At 40.7% G+C, this 24,497-nt stretch overlaps 2 protein-coding genes across 8 annotated transcripts in view; both read left to right on the forward strand.

Annotated features, from left to right (window-relative positions):
• Positions 1–8,282, forward strand: part of DROSHA (drosha ribonuclease III) — a 125,192-nt gene extending 116,910 nt beyond the window's left edge. For all 7 annotated transcript variants that reach the window (XM_042952722.1, XM_042952709.1, XM_042952717.1 and 4 more), the window contains 5 exons: positions 899–981; positions 1,073–1,176; positions 3,191–3,283; positions 4,122–4,168; positions 7,863–8,282. In XM_042952722.1, the coding sequence (XP_042808656.1) occupies positions 899–981; positions 1,073–1,176; positions 3,191–3,283; positions 4,122–4,168; positions 7,863–7,993 (458 nt within the window). In that variant the 3' untranslated portion in view covers positions 7,994–8,282. The remainder of the gene's footprint in view (positions 1–898; positions 982–1,072; positions 1,177–3,190; positions 3,284–4,121; positions 4,169–7,862) is intronic.
• A 7,690-nt stretch (positions 8,283–15,972) lies between these two features.
• Positions 15,973–22,773, forward strand: LOC122198547. Its single transcript, XM_042903218.1, has 4 exons — positions 15,973–16,030; positions 17,024–17,102; positions 19,441–19,482; positions 22,338–22,773. Exons 1-4 carry the CDS (start codon positions 15,973–15,975, stop codon positions 22,771–22,773), a joined length of 615 nt encoding a protein of 204 aa, XP_042759152.1.
• Positions 22,774–24,497: the final 1,724 nt, after the last annotated feature.

Consider the following 24,497-nt stretch of genomic DNA (forward strand, 5'->3'; position numbering starts at 1 on the left):
GGACCAATCACTGGGCTTTGGACCTTTTTTTTTTTTTTTTTTTTTTTTTTAATATTATAGTATTCTTGACAGTTGGAATTATATACAAATATTAAAAAGTCTACCATGCAAAACCAGTTCATTTACAAAGTGCAAAGGCAGTCTAAGGAACTTAAAAGAACTTTTTCAACTAAAGAAAAGTAACTTAAAGATTAAAATTACAAAAAAAATTGAGTAATCAGTTTTACTGGAATTTTTTTTTTTTCCTCAATGAAAGCTACTTTTATACCTTCCTTTAAAAACTCACTGTTTCTTTACTTGGTTACAGTACCTTTTAATGAAGTTATCTTTGGGGTCACCATTTATTAATCCAAAGTTTGATATATTGTTGTATTGTCATTAAGCCCAGTATTAAGTTTTTTTCTGGGCAGATTGAGTCTATAAATTATTTCATTGCTGTTCATGAAAGGTAACATAGACCATTGTAAATGGCTGGTGTTCTCAGGATTGGTGTTGAGGATGGCAGGCCCCAAGAATGTGCTCATTCTGATGTCCTATCTGATCTTCAGGTTTTCTTCTGATTTGTTATTAACACAGTTGTGTTCCCAGATACCATTTTTTCCCTGCCATATAGTAGCATTTTGTGTATCATTTTAACTATTTATTTAGCCTTTAACCAAATGTAATTTGGTCTTTGTACCCTCTGATTTTTGCATTTTAGTCACATCTATACTATTGCTTCTAATACCAGTGATGAAGGGTGATTCTTGTTTTAAGAAAGAGGATATGATAATTCTAAAAAATAGTGTCTGGCAGTTGAAAACCTCATTACAACATTTCTTAAAAGTCTGGGTCTCCTGATCTTTCTGGGAAATGGCGATAACATTGTGGTTTTATTTTTTAATGTTCTCCTTCTCAGCATTTATTGCCGCGCTGTACATTGATAAGGATTTGGAATATGTTCATACTTTCATGAATGTTTGCTTCTTTCCACGATTAAAAGTAAGCTTATATAAAATATATATTAGTTCTATGCTTTACGCTCGGTGATTCCAGAGCCCATTACTAAATACTTTCTGGGGACTTGCTGCAGGAGTTTATTTTGAATCAGGACTGGAATGACCCTAAATCCCAGCTTCAGCAGTGCTGTTTGACACTCAGGACAGAAGGAAAGGAGCCAGACATTCCTCTGTACAAGTAAGTACTCGTTCCTGCAGGCGTTGGATGCTCCGGAGTGATCATGACAGGGGTCCTGCACTGGGACTTCTTTACACTGACTCTGGGCCCAACACGGAGTCTCTCTGGGCATCTCCGTGTTTTCGTTCTAAGTAAAGTAGGTCACCTTTGATTATCGGTGCTTTGTTTGTCTTCTTTCTTGTAACCTCTGCGGGGCCATGCATCTAGATTAGAAGGTTGTGCTTCTTTCCCACGGTATTTGGGTGTTGGTCCCCACTCCGCTTTGAAGCCCTGTTGGCCTTTGTTCCTGTTGCCTGACAGCTATGCACTCTGTCGGGCAGTCGCTGTGAGAAACAGGCAACTCTTCACCGCCACTGCGTTATTCACGTTTGGAGTTTTTCTTCTTAGAATGTGTGTCACACACTGCCGTGTAATTTTGAATATCTTTAGTGACAAATCGTTATCCTTTGAATGGTAGCCAAAAGTCATTCAGAAAGAATGCAGATCACTACACACAAGATACTGGTTTTGATGAAAACAGGAGATTTGACTCTGACGTAGAGTAATTATCTTGAGACTCTTATACATTGATTCAGAAGGTGTTTTCAAAGAAGAATTGCAAAAGGGGAGAATTATCAAAATAGGTGGATCGCCTCCCCAGGTATTATGTGGGTGTATGTTTTGAAGGATGTTTAAAAATCGAATTTCAGTACTGGTTTACCTCCTGTCAGTGGACACACATGGTTGCAAGTACGCACGTTGGTGCGAATGTTCCATATGGAATAAAAACCCCTCTCTGTGGGCTCTCTCAGACTTCAAAAGGAGAAACACCAGAGTGGCAGGGGGAATTTTAATCCTTTCTTATGTCTTTATTTAATAGTCACAACACGTTACAGGCTTTTTCGCTAAAAGAACTGAGGCCAAGAGAAGTTTGAGTCACCCCACAGCAAGCCACTATAAATTGTCCCAAGAAGCTGTCACCGCCAAACAATGTTTCCTTTCCTTGTTGGGAAAAATCCCCAAATGTTTAGAAATAGCACTTTAATATGTACCTAATAAGCATAATGAATATCCAAACCATATTACATGAAAGGCTAAAGCTATTTCCTCATCAAAGTGATAATTAAGGTTCAATAAATAAAATGAAGACAATAAACTCGTAGCCCAGGCCTGATTACTATAATAAGTGCCACCTTGAAGAAGCCATCCGTGTGCTTTCATCCCACAGAGTGTAGAAACACAAAGGAAATGACTGCTCCCTTCTCATAAATCCCCCGGATGCAAGTACATAGCTTGTTCTTTTTCATCAAGATGTTGGGGTTGTTTTACATATTTTTTTCAAGATTACTGTGTTCATTCCATTATCTTTGTTGGCTACTTTCAATTTCCCTTTTCCATAAAGTTATCGGTTTTACTGCGTTAGAAATCTGCACCATGTCATTAAAACCCAGAGTACCTGGCATTTTGTGTTTTGGCAATTGTGTTGTGTAATTGGCATCATAGCAAACCTCTGAAATGATCTCAGGTGTTTCAGAAATTAAATACATCTTCTGATCTTTTAGATAAGATACCAGACATTGGGAAGAATTCATAAAGGATGAAACCATACAGGTGTGGCTTGAGGTGTATTGCCCAGATACTTATCATTTTCAGTTGTGATTAGCACTGAAGAACAGTGAACAGACTGAAATAGTTACGTTTTCACTGCTGGAAGTTTGTTAGTTTTATGATACTTGGAGTATACACACTTAGAAATTGTTCAAAATATCTTACACTTTGGTGCTAGCCTTCAGATACTGTTTATAATGCTTTGGGGGAAAAAATATGAAAATCCAGTGTAGAATTTTAAAAAATTTCCTACTTTAAAAGCTCTCTCTATATTTGTTAGGTTAGCAAATAAACTTACTCCTTGAATTTTCTTGTTATTTTTACCTTTCTCTGAGTGGTAAGTACATGTTTTTTCCTAGAGTTATATATTACCAGTAACAATTAAATAACACTTTACCCTAATTAAAGTTCCTTTTTTTCCTTTCAGGACTCTGCAGACAGTAGGACCCTCCCATGCTAGAACCTACACTGTGGCAGTGTACTTCAAGGGAGAAAGAATAGGCTGCGGGAAAGGACCAAGGTACGAGAGAAGATACTTTTAATTTCTTTGAATGAACATCCTGTGTGTCTGCGAAGTCCTTACTTGGTACTTCCAAGCTCTCTGCAGTCTGTCTTTCTAAACTTCGATTATAGAATGTTAAAGGGTAATAGCAAAGTGAATCCCAAGGATTAGTGTCCCCACCGAGCTCAGCCCCAAACTTGAGATTGGCCTTGGACAGTGCGAATACCGTTGGATAAGGGACTTTGGCTACCTTGAGAAAGCCACATTACCTGGTGCGCAGGTAAGTTGTGTCCAGTTTTAGTTACCCAACATTGCTGGGTACCCAACATTGTTGCAAGTATTTTATGGGACACATCGTGCATGATAACAGCCATTAGACATTTGATTTCTTATCGTTATTCATTTGAGCTTTGTTGGAAATGCTTACATCTCTCAGGTAAAAAGAGTTATGTATATTATCATCTTTCTTTGAACCACCTAATTTATATCTTAAATTGAGAAGTGATTAGAAGTCTGTCTATACATATATTTTTTTCTCTTTGCTTCTTTAAACTTTATGCTAAGGATGTTTAAACTTAAGCAAGAAATACTTCAGACCTAATATGGAAGGCATTTTATTACAGTATTAAGTATTAAAGATGGGGAACAAATAACTTAAATAGGCTTTGTGCAAATAAATAATGTTCCTGCACGCCCTTGTGTATATTCCTGACTTGTACAATTCAGTATGTGACAGAAGTAATCTGATAAAATTTTATGCAGTGAACATGAAAATCAGCCTGAACAATTTGTAGCCGTAGCTTGTGTTTCTGAAAAAAATCTTTAAACTGCACCTTACCTTTATTTTATTTAATAGTATTCAGCAAGCGGAAATGGGAGCAGCAATGGATGCACTTGAAAAATGTAAGCCTGTCCCTTTTTGTATAATTGTATGTTCATAATGTATATTTTATAGAGAGAAAATGAGGAAATGTAAAAATGGTAAGTACTGATAAAATGTGATCTTCTTTTCTTCATAATTATTCTCCACATAGAGTGTAGTAGAATATAAGATATGTATAAAATGGGTGAAGAATTTTTTTTTTTAAGTATTTCCAAATGCTTTTTGATTTTCATTTTCCTTCTTTGTGTGGAGTTCCACTTTTGACCCAGGGAGCCCGTGTGAACAACCTAGTGTATTTTTTTCTGCATATTTCTCTATATTTCTAAAATCTTATGTAAGTGAAAGTTTTTTCTTTTTAGTTTTTGGCCACTGTTTTAGTAGAATGATACATTTACATACTTTTCTGCATCTTTCTGTTCTTACTCAGTAACATATCATGGGCAGCTCTATAGATGGTAGGGTGTAGCCCCAGTTCTTTCTTTCTTTGTTTCTTTCTTTTCTTTCTCTTTTTCTTTCATGTTTATTTTTGAGAGAGAGAGAGAGACCAAGCATGAGGGGAGGAGGGAGAGAGAGAGAGAGGGACACACAGAATCCCAAGCAGGATCCAGGCTCTGAGCTGTCGGCACAGAGCCTGATGCAGGACTTGAACTCACGAACCGTGAGATCATGACCTGAACCGAAGTCGGATGCTTAACTGACTGAGCCATCCAGGCACTCCCCCCAGTTCATTCTTTCTTAATAGCTGTGCAGTATTTCGTGCTATGGATTTGCCATATTTTATTCACCTTTTTTAGTTTTGGTGGACACTCTTTCTGGTTTCTTTTTTGAATCACTGTTGACGATAAATGACAATATATTGGTCCTTTTAGTTCTGTGAGATAGATTCCCAAGAGTGGGATGGCTGGGTTGAAGACACTGCAATTACATAATTGGCCATGTAGGAAATTGCATAGTCTTTTGTAAATTGAAGGCTTAAATGCAGAGGATTTTCTTCTGAAGTACATATACTTACTGTGCTGCCCAGCAGAACCTGTGAGCTAAACATGACAGTGCAATTCTATTACGCTTCAAGTACTGGTACCTGCTAAGTGTGGGAGAGAGAGCGCACAGTGGGGGAAGCTAGAAGTAAAGAGGCCCAGGGTTCTCAGCTGTGCGACATTCCAGGAAAGGCAAGAGGGCCAAGAGCCAAGTGGAAATTAGCAGACAGTAGCTTCCTCAGTGTGGGGAGGGAGGAGAAGTCGGGGCAGTAGCTAGTATTTCCAGGTTCCAGTGTCCATGGAATCTTCATTGAAAGTTTTAAGTTAACTCTGTTGGGAATTTTTTCATTTGTTATATACAAACGTACAATCACATATTGAGATAAAAGTAAGATTCTGTTTTCTACCTATAAGACTGTTAAAGGTTGTCTTTGGAGCTTTTTGTTTGCTTTTAACAATAGCACGGTATTAGAGAGATGGTCTGTTCTGAGACTGACCTCTACACATGTACTGGTAGAAGTGAATTGTTTAATAGCCGGAAAGCAATTTGACCATCTGTATCTGGTCCTTAAAGAGGATCTTTGATCCGGAGACTTCATTTCTAGGAATCAAACCTAAGGAAACAACTGGAGTTATGAGCTAAAGTTCACATGCCATGATGATAGTGACAACTTGATTTATAATAGTCAGAAAATAAAAAAGTAAATCAAACTGCATGTTTAACAGTAGGGAAATGTTTAAATAAATTATGGTATATCCCAGGGATTGGCAACCTTTTTCTGTAAAGGACCAGATAGTAAATATTTTAAACTTTGCTGGCCATAACGTCCTGTCATAATTACTCAACTCTGCCATTGTAGTGGGCAGGAATGATTCATATGCAAGTGAGTGGATGTGTCTGTGTTCTAATAAAACCTTATTTACAAAAACAGGTGGTGGGCTGTATTTGGCCTATGGGCAGTAGTTGACCCATTCTTGCTTTACCCAAATGTAATATTTTGCAATCATTACAGCAGTATTTTTGAAGAGTAATGGTATAGAGAAATGCTTATACTAGGATACATTTAAAAACAAAAGTGTACCCATAAAAACGTACCTATGGTGTTCTCTCCCAAAATAAGGGTGGGTGGGGAAATGATGAAGTCTTCATGTGTTTATGTAATATATACACATTTACACTGTGTATGTATGTGTGTAGCATAACTTTACTTCTTAGGGAACTTAAGGATATATTCTAAAGGTTTATCAATGATTACATCTGAGTGGTGGGATCTTTTTAATGCAAATTAAGTTTTAGAATAGAATTTACTGAGGAAGGTAGGACTCATTTTGTAGAAACATGCTTTATAGCTTACTTTTATTTATTTTATCTATCTATCTATCTTTTTTTAAAGTCCTTACAGTGTGTGAAACCTGTGTTTTATATAATACAGAAGGTCAACTTGATATCATTTAGGGAATTGGATTTTATTCCTGCTTTATTTCTAAAATACAGATGTCATTATATATGTCTTTTGTTCAAAATCAGCCAGTGACTTAGATATACAACATCTGATTCACTGCTTGCCACTCAGATGTTTTTCCTACCACTGTGTTCCTGTCCCTTCTCCCACCTGGGGCTGAGGATGAAACACTATATAAAAAAGGGGGGGAAATAATTTAGAAATTTGCTGTCTATTTGTATCCACTTTAATTAAGCTTCAACTTTAACAAAAAATAAACTTGCTCTTCCCCAAACATGCCGTGCTCTCTCTCCCACATCTCTGAATCTTCATATTTTTAAATGTGACGTAGGAGCTCTTGTATAGAACGACCCCTTACTCAGTTAGGCAGGACAGCGCCATTTTCCCTCTGTGTTACCAGGTATTTTGGGTGGCTCTCATTCATGCACGCATCCGTTTGTGATGTTTGTTGTTGAAACATATAAGTGTTTGTTGACTGCGTGTATAAAGTGACTTTTTCCTTATTCCATCCTTGATTTCTTATCCCATCTCTACACTTGTTATATACCACAAATGATAGCTGAGTCATAAAATTTTTAAATCTTAACCAAGGTTTACACTGTGTCTGACACTCTTGCACAGCGTCAAATATCAAACCACTTGTAGCTTAAACTATACCAATGAGTGACCTGTTTCCTTTAACTAAATAAAAATGCTTTACCTGTGTTGCTGTTGCTGACATAACTTTGGGTATCTCGTGGTAAACTTTTAAAAATAGAATTATCAGAAATAATGACTTAACGCCGTTTGTCCACCAAATCTTTTTCTTCTTTTCAGAAATTTTAATTCTTGGTAACTAATGGTGTGATAATACCTTTATTTGTATGAAGCTTTTGGTTTTAACTTTGCAAAAATACACAGGTCCATTTGACTGTATTCTGTAATCTCTCTCTGACAATCACTTCTTACTAGGAGAACTGTGTTAAGACATCTCCTGCCTACCTGGAACCATTCTGAAACCACACATCTGTGTTCTAACATTTCTATATGTTTTGGTGCCTTTTATACTCAAGTTCATCTCAGATATTGCAATCTAGAATTAGGGGTCCTGGTGCAGACTTCCACTGTGTTTCTGAATGATAAAAGACTAAGGGAGCCCACCGAGCAGTTGCTTGCCTCTTGCCTTAGAATATGCAGCTCTCCATTTCCCTTGAATGTGTGTGTGGTTAGTTTACATCATTCTTTGCACTAGAGGCTACCCTTTATTGAGTATAAAATGTATCTCCTCGTGTCAGATAACTTTCCCCAGATGGCCCATCAGAAGCGGTTCATTGAACGGAAGTACAGACAAGAGTTAAAAGAAATGAGGTGGGAAAGAGAGCATCAAGAGAAAGAGCCAGATGAGACTGAAGACATAAAGAAATAAAGGCGGGCACGGAAGTGGTGGCGTATTTACTTGCTTAATAACTGTGACTGTTGCCCATTGAGATCTAGCCTAGTTTTCCTACAGACAATGAATGAAGTGTGCCCATTGAAATAAAACACAAAGTCAAAATCGCTCTTGTTGTTTTACTGATCTAATACGCTGTTTTTAGCTGGATGATCTTTATTACAAAGTATTTGGTTTCTCTTCTGTTTAATGGAAAACCTTACTTTGGTGGATGTGCATATTCCCTTTTATTTTGTTCTTTAAACAATAAAATTTGAAAAGCATATTCTATGTGGAATAGATCATGTTCTTCTATGTCTGTCTGAGATTGTGTCACAAGACTTTCAGCTGACAAGTGAAAAATTCGCCTCACTAGATATTTGGGCTACACTCTATTAACATCTATACTTTTGGAAATCGCTGGATTATTAACTAGATTTTTCAGCTTTCATCTGGATGTTTATCGTCTTCTCAACTGCAGAAATTGAACTTACCCCTCATTAAGCAGTGAATTCTTTGTAGAAGGGATCCCTTTAATGTTTAACTGGTTAGTGGGAGTGGGGATAGACATATATTCTTTGAGTCATCAGAATAGGGGAGAGATCACGACTCTAAGCCAGATGACACTTTAAATCAGATACTCTAACTCTGGGGTCAGTGGATGCTTTAAGAAGTTTATAGATGGACTTAAAGGAAGTCTCAGAAGCTCCTGAAATTGTATTGGATTTTGTGTCTATCGGGGGGAGTTGGGAGTGGGCGGGGGGCAGGATGAGGACCTTGTGGCTTTCATCAGCTTAAAGTGGTCCCTGCAATAATGGGCTAACGTTACATTAAAAGGCATGACATTTTCTTAAAAAATGTTATTTTAAACTGAATATCACTTGTTTTTTATTAATAAAGGCAAAACCTCTTCTTTAAAACAAATGTGTTTTCATTCATTATTTTGGCAAATACATAGTGAATGACTACTGTGTATCAGGTATTATTCTAGGCTCTGGGGTTACAGCAGTGAACAAAATAAAACTCCCTGCCCTCAGGGAGCTAATGTACTAGTAAGGAATACACACAATAGACAAGAAAATAAAACATAGGTCACATGGTGGTGTAGTTGATGGCCAAAAATAAAGCAGGATGGTGGGATGGGTGCTGTTTTCAATCAGGTGGTTCATGAGATCCCTAAACGGTTTCATTTGAGTTATGATCTGAAGGAGGAGAGTGAGTGAGCTTTTCAGGTATCCGGAGAGTTTCTTACTTACAACTATTAAATGTTACATATGCAAGATTGAAAATTTGGGGAATATATTACTTTTATTAGCAGGAGAAAGAAACATATGCTATTTTGGAAATTCTGTGGAGAAAGTAGGAAACATAGGCAGAAAAATAAATCACCCATGATTCCATCACCAAGAACTTTTGTATACTGTCAGACCTTCTGTATATAAACACATGTACACATATGCACTCAAGTATGCCTTAACAATTAGATACCATACATATGGTTTCCATAGACTTCCTTTTTCATTAACTAATACATCATGCATATCTCTGTGTTGAATCCACATTTACATTTACATTGATGGCTGCATATTAATGCATATCTTAAGTACCAATTGTAGATACACTGTAATTTATTGACTAATGAAAGATGTGTAGGTTGTAAGCAATCTGTTGTCGTAAATGTTGCATGCACATACGCACACACACACACACACTCACACACATATTAGAGGAGTGAGAGAAGACCTGTCTAGGGCTTCTTAATTTGTTAATCATAAAATGTAAGATGGTATCTGTAAGAAAAGGGTGTCCTCGTGCTCCCCCTCCACACAGATAGCAAGACTGGACGGGAAGGAATGCTGGATTCATCAGTGGCCTTGAGACTGTTACAAGGGAAGATATTTGAAATTTTTATACAAGTATTTTGACTAGTCTTTATGCATTAAAATAATGCCAGAGCCACATGCTGCTTGGGACTTTTTAATGGACTTTGACTTTTTCTCTAATATTCTGGCCTTTTTCATTTACTCTCTCCATATTAATAGTTCTTGAAACCTGAAGAAGTCCATTAGAGTACCTAACAGTGAAACACATCAAACACACCATCAGGGCAGTTTAGCTCCAGGGGCTCTGTAGAGCAATAATGAGGCCAGCAGACACATTCTGTGACTAGGCACGTTGACCAACTCAACATAGCAGGCCACTGTGACCACAGCGTCCACCCTGCCTCCTACCCAAGCCAGCCCAGCCTTCTCACCTTATTCTGATCATGAGAAGTGCCAGTGAGAGTACATTCATATATTATTTCAACTGCATTATTATTTATGGAGGCTGAATATGAAGGTTCCTTCTCATAAGTCACTTGGGTCTAGTTTGGGAAACAGGTAATGGTGTGTCTATAGACAGAGGGTCTCCAACTGAGACTGGAGGGGAAGGAGGGAGAGTAGGCCACACTGGGAAGGTTCGCATTAAGGTTTAATATTTGGGGAGTTAACTGAACCTTAAAGATGAGAGACCACTTGCAAGGTGGGGGAGGACAGGTCTTTCCAAAGGAGCAACAGGATTGGGTAACAAGAAAATGGGTTAGGATCCCACTGTATACCATGGGAGATGTAATGAAGGCTTGTAACAAGACATTGGGAATGGGGGTGCTGGGATAGAAGAGATTTGAAAGATAGGCTGTAGAGCTTTCAGGACGTGGAGTAGAGCAAGGTGTCTGTCTTGGCACTGTTGACCTTTGGGGCTAGATAATTCTTCCTTGGGGGCAGGAGGGACTGTAAGGTATTTAGTTACATTCCTAGTCTCTACCCATTATGCCAGTAGCATCCTTTCCCCTGGTTGTGACAACTGAAAGTCTCTGGACATTGCCAAATATCCCCTAGATGCAAAATCACCCCAGGTTGAGAACCACTGAGGTAGGAGAAGTGAAGTGAGGGAACACCAGGCTAAATTTTATACAATCAGGTTACAGACCATTTATGGAAAAGCAGAATTAGAAAGAAAGGTGTTGAGTTGAGTTTGCTGTTGAACTTGAGGGGCCTGAGGGATGTCTCTGGAGATGTTGAATAAACAGTTGGATACATGGTTTTGCAGCCCAATAAGGATATTTGAGCCGAAGTACAGATTAGAAATGGATTTAAAACCTTCAGTGCCATTTGTACATCTGCAAAGGAGAACACTGGTTTTCCTATGTTGGAGACAGGACACCATTCCAGTGATGCAGCACTTTGAAACTATAGATGTCACACATTCGGTACATGTATACCAGAGAAGGAACTCTGCTCTCATCTGAGCTATTTCATCTTTAGATAAGATTTTCTTAAACCAATGGGCTGTTTGAGAATTATTTCAATCATCTTTTAAGTTTTGTAATGTTTTGTGACATTTCTCTGTAATGACCTTCTACAAAGTGAAGAAGACCCTTTGTGAATTACGCAGGTTTCACATGAGAGTGTTCTCAACTGGGAGTAACAATGTATTTACTAAAGCGTGGCACACAAGTTCCCTATAGCTATTAGCCCCAGATTCTTCACTGGACCCTTAGTACTTATTCTATCTTATGAGGGATGAAATAAGAATAATTAGACGTTATAATAATTTATTTTGCATAAATATCAGAACATTTAAGAGAACAACCTGTGGAGGAGATAACTGGCCACAAAGGGTTTTTGCTCTGTAGAGTTGTGTTCAGGAAGTCCCTGCCCAACATTCCAGGTTCTTTGCATTGAAGTGAGGTTTAGTGGCTAGTTCCCATGCGTTGAATGTCAATAGCTCCTCTCCAATTTACTGACTAGATTTTGGTATCCAGGGAGGGGGACTTTGAAAGCCACCTTCAGTGAGAATGTGAATGGCTGCATGGAACAGAGCCTTTATCCCTATCCCACCACTTGCCCTCCTTTGATAGGGGGCTCCTATTTGGACTTTATATAAGTGAAAAACAAATAGCTGTGTGTTAAGCTGCTTGAGATTTGGGGGCTTATCTATTATAGCAGCTAGCATCACCTTAACTAACACAACTACTTCTGAGGCAGGCACTGAACAACCCAAATTAAATATTTGCCAGCCCAATCACATAAAAAAGAACATGTTCACCCACCTGTTACTAGATGCTATACTGAACTAGATAATGTTCCTTATTTAATTTTGATATGTTTTATTTATGGGTCAGAAATGCCCAACTCATATTTTAAAATGTTAAAATGTAATGACCATGAAATAGAGTAAATTCATATCTATGACTTAGGGTTTGGAGAGCATTCATTCTGAGATTTATTAGTGTTTGTAGCATCTACTATGTCCTGGGCATGGAAGATTTAAGCAGAGTCCTTGTCCTCAAGAAGCTCGCCCTTTAGAAAAGGAAACACATACACCCGTGTTTGTAAGGTACCATACAGAGGATCCGAGAGAGGGAGAGGCTCATTCCTTCTGGAGGAAGGATGGAATCAGACGACGTCAAACCTCAGTTTGATCTTGGGAGATGATGTCAGCCCCCATGTCTGTTGACTCTCTTCCCCATGACAAAAAAGCCTTTTTTCAGGTCAAATGTATTGTTTTCTTTTTCAACTACAACATCATCATGACACCTAACAAAATCATCAAGAACTCCTTAATAATTCCTAGTAACCAGTCCATATTCAAACGTACAGCTGGGTTTGTCCAAGCAATTATTTGAGCAGGATCCATACATTGCCTCTGGTTTTTATGTCTCTTAAGTCACTTTTAATCTAGAACACCCTGCCAGTCCTCTTTCTCTTCATAACTAGTTGAAGAAACCTAGTCAGCTGTTCCATAGAATCTCCCACCTTCTGGATGTGATAACAAGCTTTCTTGTGGTTTTGCTTGCTTTTTCCCTTTATCCTCCGTATTAGATGTAAAGGCTTGATTTTAAATTTAGGTTCAAAATTTGTGGCAAATGTAATTTTAGCCCTCCCTTCCCAACAATAATTATTTTAATAGTGCCAGTTCTCAAATTCTTTTGGGTAATAGATGGCTGTGGTGGTTCATTTTATGTCTCAGTTTGGCTAGGCGAGGGGTATTTTTTAAGCAGCTAAGTTTGTGGACATTGGTTATATAGCAGTAGAAAACAAATATATTCTCTTTATCTAAAGGGTAATCTCTTCATGTTACTATCCTGTTTAAAATATGTCATGGGTTCCTCATTGCCTATAAGATAAAGACCAGATTCCTTACCAGGGAATTAAATTTCCTAACAACTGGACATTAGCGCCTCTGCTACCTCCTCTCTCTCACCCACCGCCGCCCCCCGACTCCATCCTGACTGAACAGGTTGCAGATGTTCAAACACATTTTACGTTTCCCTCCGGGATTTTGTGCTGCCGGAATAGGCCACCTCCTTGCTAATTACGGCTTACTCATTTTTTGGGCACCAACTCAGAAACTGTGTCCTGTAAGACTTTCCTTGAACCTTAAATTTAAGTGTACATCCTTGGGCTCTTTCCTCATCTCCTTTGTCACACCATCTTGTTACTATGTCTTGACTCGCCAATCTTGCCCCCCTTGGACCACCAGCTCCTGGCTGGCAGGACCATCAGAAATTACCTTTGAACCGTGGGCTCTCCGTCACTGTCGACTGAATGAAAATAACCAGCCTCCTCCTTGCCATTCTTCCACAAGCCTCAGCTACCTTAAAGCACAACTCCAGCTTGTTCCAAGCACCCTCCTGCAGGAACTCTGAGGCTGAGGCAACAAGAATGACACATAGGAGACGGCATCTGTACCCTCTTGGGACCTCCTACACTTGGACTTGGTCAGGAGCTGGAGGCCAGAACAGGACAACACAAGCCCACGGGGATCCTGCAGGAAGCAGAGGAACCAGCTCGACCCCTCTTGTCTTCCCGGAGCTGATGTTCTCACCGCTCTCCAAGGCGGGCAGCTCACATATGTGGACAAGACAAAGAATGGCTCCAGGAGCTTTGTTCTAGATCATGAGATAGAGCCACAGAAGCCCGAGGTGTGGTCATCAGTGATGGTGGCTTGGGACAGGCTTTAGTCACCTGACCTTATAATCTCCAGCAGCAACTCCCTCTCCAATATTCTTTGCTGTGGTCTAATGATCTTACTCCATCTCATATCATTGCACTATGTAAACGTTGCTCCGATAGGCACCTCCAGCTAGATTGCGACTTCTATTTGGGAATTTGGGAGCGGCTATAAGCAAACGAGGGCAGAACCCCTACTTTTCCCTCAACTACATTCCCCCCCAACTACATTCTACCTCTCTGTCTTGCACCCTCAGAGGCCCCAGAGATGTCCCTTTGAAGAGACCCCTGTCAGATCTCTGCCAGTAACCCGGTGGTGAGTGAACACAGCTGTCCCATCACTCAAATAGCTGCTTCTCCAAATGTTCTCCCATTTGTCCTGAAATACTTGTCTGGTTAAGGAGGAAGCTTTAAATGGAGTTTAAAAAACAAAACAAAACAAAATCAAACAAACAAAAATCCACAGCTAGCTAATCATTTGTATGCTGAATATTAGCCCATCACAATAGAAAACTCCCAGATAAAACAACTCATAATGAAAATGCAGCAAGACCCTTAACTGTAGCGATTCTAATGCTCACCTCTATTATTATAATAATAGGGGTCTCAAATGGAGCTGTTGAGAACAGTGACTGCCCCTGACTAGAATTCAACCAGAAAGATCAAGAGAGAGCCCTAATTGCCTTTCTTCTCAGATCAAACAATTGACTTAATTCTCCAGGCCTACACACAGAAATGTGTTTGAGGAGATTCAAATAGGTTACTGTAGAGGATTAAGGTTTTCTCTGCAGATTATACTTTTATGCCCTGTAGTTCATTGCTTGAAGTGTTAAGTAGTTTTGTCAAAATAAGCAGGGCTGGAAGGATTTTTAAAATCTTACAAATCACACACTCTTGCTGAGTAACACAAGGGACGTCTGTTTTTCCCCCTCTCCCTCTTTATTATTATTATTTTTTTAAATTTAATGGTTGAGGCTTGGGGGTGGGGAGAAATTAAGCACATTAAAGATTAGTTGGAACTTGAAAGAGGCATCACAGATAAGAGCAATACAAGTGTGGGGGGTTATTGTGTTTCGTCTTTTAAAAATTGTTTCACAAAGTGATGCGGCTGAAGAAGCCACATAAAGAGAAGGGATTTTCTTGTGAACGCTTAACTGCCTGAAGAGAAAGTCCAGAGGGGCGGTGAAATCAGACCCTTGAGGCTTTTCTGCAGTGTTGTGCTAATCAGGGTTATTTTACTCGCTAAGACTTCATTTCTGCTTAAAGGAGTTGGTGGCGAAATAAGCTTTCGTTTTCTTCTAGTAGAGTGTTCCCAGGAAAGGGCACTTGTCAGAAAGTCTTCAGTGACATTCTGTCCTTGGTTCCACAGGTGGCTCGGTCATCCCCCCATTCCCCCGGAGAGTCCATTCCTCCTTAATCAAAGGGTTGTTCGATGCAGGTCATTAGCTGCGCCCTCCACTTCCTCAGTTCTGGATCCATCGCTCTTTGCAGAGCTACGTTAAATAGCTTTATTGATGTTGCAACGGTGCACAACATACCCAGCAAAAGTAAGCCACAGACTAGGGAAAGCCCTGATAACGACTGGACAGTCCCCTCTGGAACCACAGCAAGTCTGTTTTTGTCCAGCCTGGCTCGGAGACGGACACTCCTGCCTCGCCTTTTCAGTTTTTGCAGAGCTCAGCTCCATGCACTGGGTCTTGGCCGGTGCAAAGAAGGTTGTTCCTCTTGCTTTGATCTCTTGTCTCTGTCGGGGGCCTGGCTCCACTTTCCCATGTGTTAGAAATCCACACAGAGACACGGCGCTTGTCAGTACTGCCAGTGGGGACATGGCACCACAACAGTCCCCAGTGTCCCACGGGCCAGGAAAGCTCATAGGTCCTTTCTAACCCCACCCACGCCGCCACCCCCACCCCTGCCCCCTAGAGGGCACCTGCTGGTAGACCTCAAGGAAGAGTCCAGTGGTGAGTGCAGAGATGTGAGATGGTCTGGACAAAGCTAAGTCATACAGGAGGAGAGAAATCGAAGGCCTGGACGGAAGGTGAGACTGATGGGGCCTGTGGTTCTCAGAGGCTGGGAGCAACCTGACCTGAGAAAGGAAGATGGCAGCTGAGCAGAGGAGGGGCAGAGAGGGATGGGGATGGGGCCGGAGGAAAATCCGCTAGGGCATAGGAGGTCCCAAGTGCTGTGTGTTCCGCATCGCAGACTCCCTTCTCTCCCCGCCCGCCCCCAGAGCATCAGAACCCTTGATTGCTTGCTCCGTTTATACCTATTGCTCAGTAATGGAGGAGGGCAATAGAATGAATAGTGTTGAGTCCAATGCACAGACGTCCCACACAGGGCAATGAGACCACACATGGGGCTGCACTGTATCTGGGTCACATCTCCAAGGGGACTGAGGAACCAGTTTCTTCCACTGCTAGCATTTTACATCTCTTCTTCTCTCTGTCACATTCCTTTGTTTGGCCATTCCCATCCTGATCAAGTCCTAAATGGACCCATCTGCTCTTTCAGTCCCCAAGCAAACCTTAGTCTTCTCTGCCTATAGAACATCTCTCCCTTAGGGTCTCAGCACAAATAAAGTCCCTGAGTGGCATGGAAGCATTCAAATTGATGAGGACTTTTGAGTCCCTTGGATTCAAAAGCAGAATGAATGCTTTAAGACAGGAGCCAGCAGACTTTCTGTGTAAAGGGCCAAATAGTACGAATTTTAGGCTTCACAGGCCAACAGCCAAAAATCAAGAATATTAGGTAGGTACTTGTAGAATAAATTTTTACAAAATTTGTTATTGGTAAAATTAAAAACTATAGACACTGAAATTTGAATTCCATATAATTTTCACATGGCACGAACATTATTCTTGATATTTTTCCAATTATTTAATATTGTAAAATCTATTCTTAGCTTGTGGGATGTATAATAACAGGTCATGGGGTAGATTTGGCCCACTGGCTGTGGTGTGCTGACCCCCATTATGAGAAGTGTCACTAAAAAGGAAGCTGTACTCAAACACCCTGTTCTGTCTCTATACAGACTTGTTTGTGATGATCTGGGCAAAAACGTTGGTCATCAGAACCTCGGTTCCAAAATCATTGCCTATGATTCATGACAGGTAGGCAAATGGACAGAGTTATAGAACTTCTAGTCTCCTTCCAGATAATCACCACAGGCCCAAATGCCTTTGTAATGAGTGCTGGCATGTCCCTTATGTACATGGCCTTTGTCAGCCATGGTGCTTGACATGGTGGTGGGCTTACATTTTTATGGCAATAATGTATGGTTTTCAGAGCACTTTAACTTAAAATATCTCATCAGATCTTAACAACCCAAGGGTAGAAAGGGTGATTATCCTCATTTTATGATTGAAAAGAACCTAAAAAAACACAAGTCTTCAAGAAGTTGTGCAGCTACCTGAGATCAGTCATCCGGTAGTGGGCAGGGATCAGACCTCAGGTGTTGCCGGGAGCAGAGGACAGAACGACAAGCACAAAGTTGGAGGTTCAGCTGAGAGGGCCACAGCAACAGAGAAAATAATCCTCCTAATGTTAGAAGCGGTGGTACACATATATTAAGATGAAAAAAAAAAAAAACCACTCCCTCTGAATATTTCCAGAAATATTTAACCTTGTTTATTATAACATAGAAGCATATCTGAAGGCAAAAAGCTCTAAAACTGAATAAATTCAAAAGATAAAAAGAACAGTCTTCAAGGTATTAATTATACTTCCAAACACACTCCCAGGGTGCTTCTGGGGGCCAGTCCCTAGAACGTGTGTTTTGTTATTACCATATATGTTAGTCTTAAAGCAGGCAGCAAAGAGAATGTTAAGAAAATCACAGAGAACAGTTGACCCTAAAGGAAAGCATGAATCAGGGGACACAAAGGCAATGATCATGACCCTTTCTCACAGATCTGAATGAGATCACAGAGCCGGAGACTTTAATGAGCCGCGGCAGGTTAGTGATATAGGCTGTCCGGCTGCCCACTTATAGCTGGCTCCCTTCTGGGGAGAGGTCAAGGAAACAGGGACAGCCTGCTGCTGCTGTCTGCTTCTATCACAGCCACGTGGTGACATCACACAAGTCCAAAGTCCTTTGAACACTGCCCTCAGGAAGTGTCACTTGGAGACAGAACTGATGCATTTAGAGGGTACTGGTTAAGAGTGAGAGCTCTGAACTTGCACTAGGGCTGGGTTCAAATCCTCAGTCCTCCCCTTACTGGTCTTGACCTTGGGGAGCTTGCCTCTGTGTTGTTCATAGTTTATAAGGGAGGATGATACAGTAGCTACATCATTGGCTTGTGGGGAGCATTAAATGAGATGATGCAAATAAAATGCCTGGCACATAGCAGGTGCACAATAAATGTGCACTATTGTTATGGGTGTTATTTATTAGGCCCAACAGCAAACCTGAAATAGCTAATGACTCTGGAGAGGCAGCTCAGAGGCAGAAGAAAGAACACTGGGCTGAGATTCCAAAGACCTGGGTTGCACGTCAAATTCCGACCCTTGCAAGAGGTTAAGTAATCTGAGGAAAGCCACTCTCAGAGTCTTAGTTGCCTCATCTCAGAAATGGAGTTACTAATATCTATTTTACGGGGTCATCGGGAGGATTAAGTAAGATGGGATGCGAGATTGCTTCATATATTATTATAGAGTTTCACAAAGTGTTCATGGCAACATCTCTAAACACAGAATGTTTATACACACATACACACACACACACACACACACCCCACATCTTGTTCCATAAAAGATTTGAGACGTTCTACAAACCTTAAGCAAGGCTCAAAACCCACATCAATTAAAAGAATCCACACAAAATAATGAACCATAAACATGACTTAAAAATGAGGACTGAGGACCCAGGAATGGGTAAAAGTAGGAAATAAACATTCAAAATTATAGGTCAGTTTTTTATCTACAATTCAAACTGAATATGCAATTTATCTCTTAAGTTTTCTGAGAGTCAGAGGGGAAAAGAGGAGAGGTGATTTATCAAAAAAAAAAAAATATATCTCTTTCGTGCCTTCTCCTGCCCTTCCTCTCTTCCTCTCCCTTCCCACTTCCATTCTTCAAGAGAAGCAGTAATTTGCAACCTTTATTACAAGCTTGTCAAGGTAAGTACTATTTATAAATGAATAAACCAAGGCTCAGAGAGGTTATTAGCTATCTTGCCTGAGATCACACAGCTAGGGGGAGGCAAGGTCAGGATTAAAGTTCAAGTCCAAAGGCACCAAAGCTCTTGCTCCCTCCACTGAGCTATAAGTAAAATTTTTCCACAGGAACCTTCCTGGGCTGTAGTAGCCAAGGATGCTGTTTCCTAGAGAATTAGCTGGAGACTGTCTTGGTGCCCCAACTTTCTGCTCAACGTGTGATTCTGCAGAAAATTACTTGTGCAAGGCAAAATATGCAAAAGTAAACCTTCTTCTTGCATCATTGCTGGGCCAGCAGAACCAGTTTTCATGGAGGGCATGGACTGGGGGCCCCAAGGTAAGGGGCAATTTGCTATCCTTGGGCTCATAAGTGGATTTGGTAGAGGGCACTTGCAGAGGTGTCCTCCTCAGTCAGCATTTGCTGAAGGCTCGTGTGACAAACATGAGCAAGAGCACAGAATCTCATAAGAAAGTGCTCAGAAACAAGAGAAAATTTCCGCTCAGGTCTGGATGGGCCAAGAGCAATGCAGAGCCTGTTCATCAGCAGGAAGGGAACAAGGCAAGAGGAGGAGGAAAACAAAATGATTCTCAAAGTCCCAACCAGCCAAGCCTTTTATTAAGGCCTGGTAACTGATACCACTACTCCGTTGTCCAGAATTCCCAGTCATCATAAATAAATGAAGTTCAAGTTTACTATATAGTATAAAGTATATAGTTCCCACTGGTCTTTTTAATAGATCCATAAAGTCCTGAGTTAAGGAGCTCCTCTAGGCACCATCATATTGATATCTGGACTGGAGGAACCTACCCATTATTGCAGCCCAGAGTCAATGACACCCGTGATTTTAACAAGGTTTATATCTCTTCAGGTGGCTATAGATTATGTTAGCATGGATTCCAAAATGCATTTCATGGTAGGTTCATAAAAGGGGCACTGAGTGACTGAGAGTGCAGTGTCTCCAGGCGATATTCCTACAGCAAATGTGGCATCTGGTCTCATAAGCTTTTCCCTCTAGGGTCTCTTGATCAAAGCCAAGGGCTTGGCACCTACAGTACAGCTTGGGAAGAGTTCTGCAGAAGCCAAGACCACTTGGTTCGGTTCTGTGCCTTCTGATGTCGTTTGATCAAATGATAGACTTTATGTGCCACTGGGTCATATATTCTAAATAACTGTCCATCAACATCACTTTTCTAAACCTGAAGCTTTGATAAGAATTGGACAGTTGACAGTTTGGTGTTGTATTTTTAGACACTGTGTTCTTTTAAAGAGAGTTTGGCAATTGAGGATGGAATTGTGTTCTTTGGAAATAAAAAATAAACAGATGGCAATTTTATACTATTTTATGAAATGTGACCAGGCAAAATATGCTGTCTACTTGGATTGATAGTCATTGGACCATCACGTGGTGGCCAAATGCAGAAAACTAGCATATATCTTAGGAACTAGTTCTGGGGCTTTTCTGGTACTTGAAAAAAATGATTAATTAAGTCCTGAAAATTTTACACTATAGAGCATGAGAAGAAGCTTTGAGCCTGTAAACTGTTGGAGCAGTTGTTACTAGTTCCCCTCAATGACCATATAAAACCTGGACAGATAACACAGTTTTGATCAAAGCAGTGTTCTGGTGAAACTGCCAGGTTGAATTAATTTAAAGATGTACTTGCTTTAGCTTCTAAATAAATGTACCTATTTTATGGGATAATTGAATATGAACCAATTAGACTTTGGACAATATCTGCCAAAAATGATTTTAGTTGGGTCCTATAATTAATTAACTGGAGGCCCTCTGAATCAGAAGGGTTTGTTTGTTATCAGATATAATTTGGAGGAATTTTGGCCACAAATCCTTGGCTTTTTTTTCTTTTTAAAGTTTATTTATTTGGAGAAAGAGCATGGGTGGGGGAGGGGCAGAGAGAGGGAGAGAGAATCCCAAACAGACTCTGTGTGGGCCAAGCCTGATAAGCCTGATGTGGGGCTCAAACTCAGGAACCATGAGATCATGACCTGAGCTGACGTCAAGAGTCAGACACTTAACTGACTGAACCACCCAAACACCCCCTCCACCCCCCCGTCAGGGTGTTTTAGAGCGGGAGTTGCTATATATAGGAGAGGACCCTAAATGGAACCCTTGTCTTTAGTTTGAATGACAAGCATTCATGGACAGGACCAGTGCAAAAAGCCATAAGGGGTAACTGAAACACACACACACACGTGCACGCACACACGCAAATGTGAAGGAACATGTCCCAGGCCCAGCATTACCCAAATGAACTGGAATGCCACATTAGTAAGTCCAGAAGTATCCGGCTTCACAAATAAGTCAATAGCCACTCTGCTGATGGGAACCTAGTTTTGAGAGTAAGGTTGTAACGGCAACATATTATTTTTCTGCCCCTTTTGTTCACACATCTTCGCCCAGTGAAGATACCAGTCACATAAGTAGAAATGAGAGTCTTTTCAGACTAGACACCCTTCAGGCACTAGAAGTGAGAGCTTATCAAGGAAGGGCCTCAGGTAGATGGCAGCCTTCAGGAAACTCTGTCGTCAATAAACAAATGTTGTCTTTGTCCTTTAGAAGGCTGTGGGGTTACCAAAAGACTGTAATATTCCACTTATCTGCCTTACATCTTCCACTTCAAAATATCAACTTCAAAATACAGCTCTGACTCAGAAGTATTAAAAAGCCTCACTTAGGAAACTCTGCCCCAGATGAAGCCATGTATTTGCTTCCTCAGTTCTCTCAGATTTATTGGCTCTTCTGGGTAAGATTCTTAACAAATACATGAATCTGGCTTATCCTGCTCTTCAGATGAGAAGCAGTGTACTATGACAGGAAGAGAAAGAGAATGTCTCAATAATAGCTGGAGATGTGGTCAGAGCCAGTGAAATGTTAAGTTCAGAGTAATAACAATATAAAATCCAATTCTAGACATGGAACCATATTTTATATAAGAATAAATCGTTGTGTATTCATTATAATAATTCTGAATTGAGACCTGACCAAAATGCCATTTTCCAGGGCATAAAATAATAAATGTTAAAATCGACCATAAAATGTATTTGTAAGCTCAAAATAAAATAATATTTTAGCATGAAGCAGATTTTACCATATGAAGGAAAATAAGTTTGCACCAAAGATAGACCAAAAAATAAGAGAATAATGAAAAATGAAAAAAATATTGGTTTAACAGGAACCACTTTCCATCAGATGTTACAGAAAGCAAACATCAGGCTTCTCACAAATCTGGATCACAGAAGCTCAAAGTGGTTTGCACACATTACTTAGAAGAGATCACTGGCATTAGGGTTTTCACCAAGGAGGAACTGCCAGGCCACAAACCAGGAAGCTCGGGACACAACACCGCTCTTGGAAAGATGTATTTGTGCGAAGAGGGGCCTGCACAAGTGAAACATGGGCATGAAGCCAGCAGCACCATGGAATTGCCTGGGGGTGGTACAGGATGTGCTGGGAGTGTGCTGAGTGGAAACCAGTTATATAAATATACAAGATCAAGTATATGTGTTTGTGAACATTTAGAGGGGAACCAAGTCAGCATAAGGAAAGCAGTGCAGGTAGACAAAGCCTCTTCTTCCTCCTTCTCATGTTCACGCATCAGCAAGGGCTAGAGGAGTTCATTTGAAGGTGTAAGAGTTAAATTGGGATCACACCTGACAGCCACTGTTTTTGCTCTGTGATGAGAGAGTAGAAATCAGGGGCCACGTTTAGTTTTCTCTGTTTTTGAATCTGGAAATGTATACTCCATTTCTGAAAGATTTTCATTAAAATACATCTAAAATAATAAAATTTGATCTTTACAGAGGTAATACTGTGTAGTGGTTATATATCTGACAAAACAAGTTCAAGTTCTGGCTTTGCTTCTTATTAGCTATATGACCCCAGGCAAATTTTAAATACCTTTACTAGCTGCATGACCCCCAGGCAAGTTTTAAATACCTTATCTTTAAAAAAAAATAAGAAACAGAACATATCAAAATGATAAATAGCATTGGCAGAGGTGTGGTTGAGAATACCTGTGTCCCACTTGAGGGGCATCACTAGTGACCCCATCATTTGCCAATTTCTATGATTCTGAAGACTCATGGTTAGGACTCATGTCATGTCCTTCCCATTGCTCATCTAACTTGTGGGGGAGAGTTCACAAATGAGATGGAGTAATTGGAGGGAGCAATGAAGAAACTGGAATTTGATCTGAATCCTGAAGGAGGGGACAGAGTTAGGAGAAGCAGAAGATAAGTCCCCACCTGACCATGGGATTTATAGAGGCTGCCAAAGCAACTCTTCTCCTGTGGGCAGAAGACATTGTTTCTTTCTGCTGTTTCTCAGAATTCTCATCCTCTCTCAGTCTCAGCTTTCCAAGGAAAAGGCCAGAAAGCACAACAATTATACTCAGAGAGACCTCAGGCTGCATGAGAAATAAAGACCATTTCCTGTTGATTTTCTATTAATTCAGCCACACCTAGATTCTCAGAGTAGAGCTGTTTGGAGAGTAGGCATGGCTGAGAGTGTTTCTTGAGGTAAGTAAGGCTGAAAGTGGACAACCTCCTACCCTGTTTCTCTTCTTCCATGATGGGGTCTACAGGGCCTCCACTTTGCCTTCTGCCTCCATGTTCTTTGAGTTCATCTGTCCTTTCATTGTCCATAATCTTGAATGCTGCTGCCAGAATCAACAGAAACAGGAGGCAGCTGGGCCTTTCAGACCCAGTCAGACACAGTCTTCAGCTCCTACCAGTGGATGGACGTGTGAGAATCTGGGCTGCCTAGAGCCTCTCCATTCCTGGGGAATGCCTGGTGGTTTGCCATGACTCTGTTCACATCCTGGAACTCATGTCTGATGACCCGGTCATCTCTGGTCTGAACCCATGACTTTGGCCATGGAAAATCCATGGTGTCACAGTGCTTAGCAAGTGGCTCCTTTGTTGCTGGCCAAGGTGCTGATCATGTGGGAGGCAGAACTCCAGTCTTCCTGCCAATGCAACTCCTGCAACGGAATGGAGCTGGAAACTTGTCCTGATTGGATGACCCAGTAACATCCTGCTACTTGGGAGGGGCAGTTATCACTACATTTCTGGGGTCTCCAGTGGCAATTCCCTCTTCAGCTGGGATTGGGGAGGGAGAGAGGGGGATAAGTGCTTTAAAGGCAACACATTCAGCAAGAGTAGTTTTATTTTGGGTAGGATGAGGTGGAGGATGAGGAGCTTGGGGTTAAGGTTCAGGAGACAGTTGGTTGGGAAGGACCATAGAGACTACCAGGGCAGCAAAAGAGGCTGAAGGATGGGATAAGGCAGAGGTGGAAGACAGGGGTCAGGGGATGGGGCCAGTAGGGTTTAAT

Source organism: Panthera leo, chromosome A1 (genome assembly GCF_018350215.1).
Source record: "Panthera leo isolate Ple1 chromosome A1, P.leo_Ple1_pat1.1, whole genome shotgun sequence".
NCBI classification, from domain to species: domain Eukaryota; kingdom Metazoa; phylum Chordata; class Mammalia; order Carnivora; family Felidae; genus Panthera; species Panthera leo.

Excerpts from the sequence above, each read along its gene's own strand:
- LOC122198547 (XM_042903218.1), top strand. The coding sequence starts at position 15,973 with ATGGTCTGGACAAAGCTAAGTCATACAGGAGGAGAGAAATCGAAGGCC. Across the intron at positions 16,031-17,023 it reads ATCGAAGGCCTGGACGGAAG|ACTTGTTTGTGATGATCTGG; the intron begins GTGAGACTGATG and ends GTCTCTATACAG. Across the intron at positions 19,483-22,337 it reads CATGGACTGGGGGCCCCAAG|GAACCACTTTCCATCAGATG; the intron begins GTAAGGGGCAAT and ends TTGGTTTAACAG.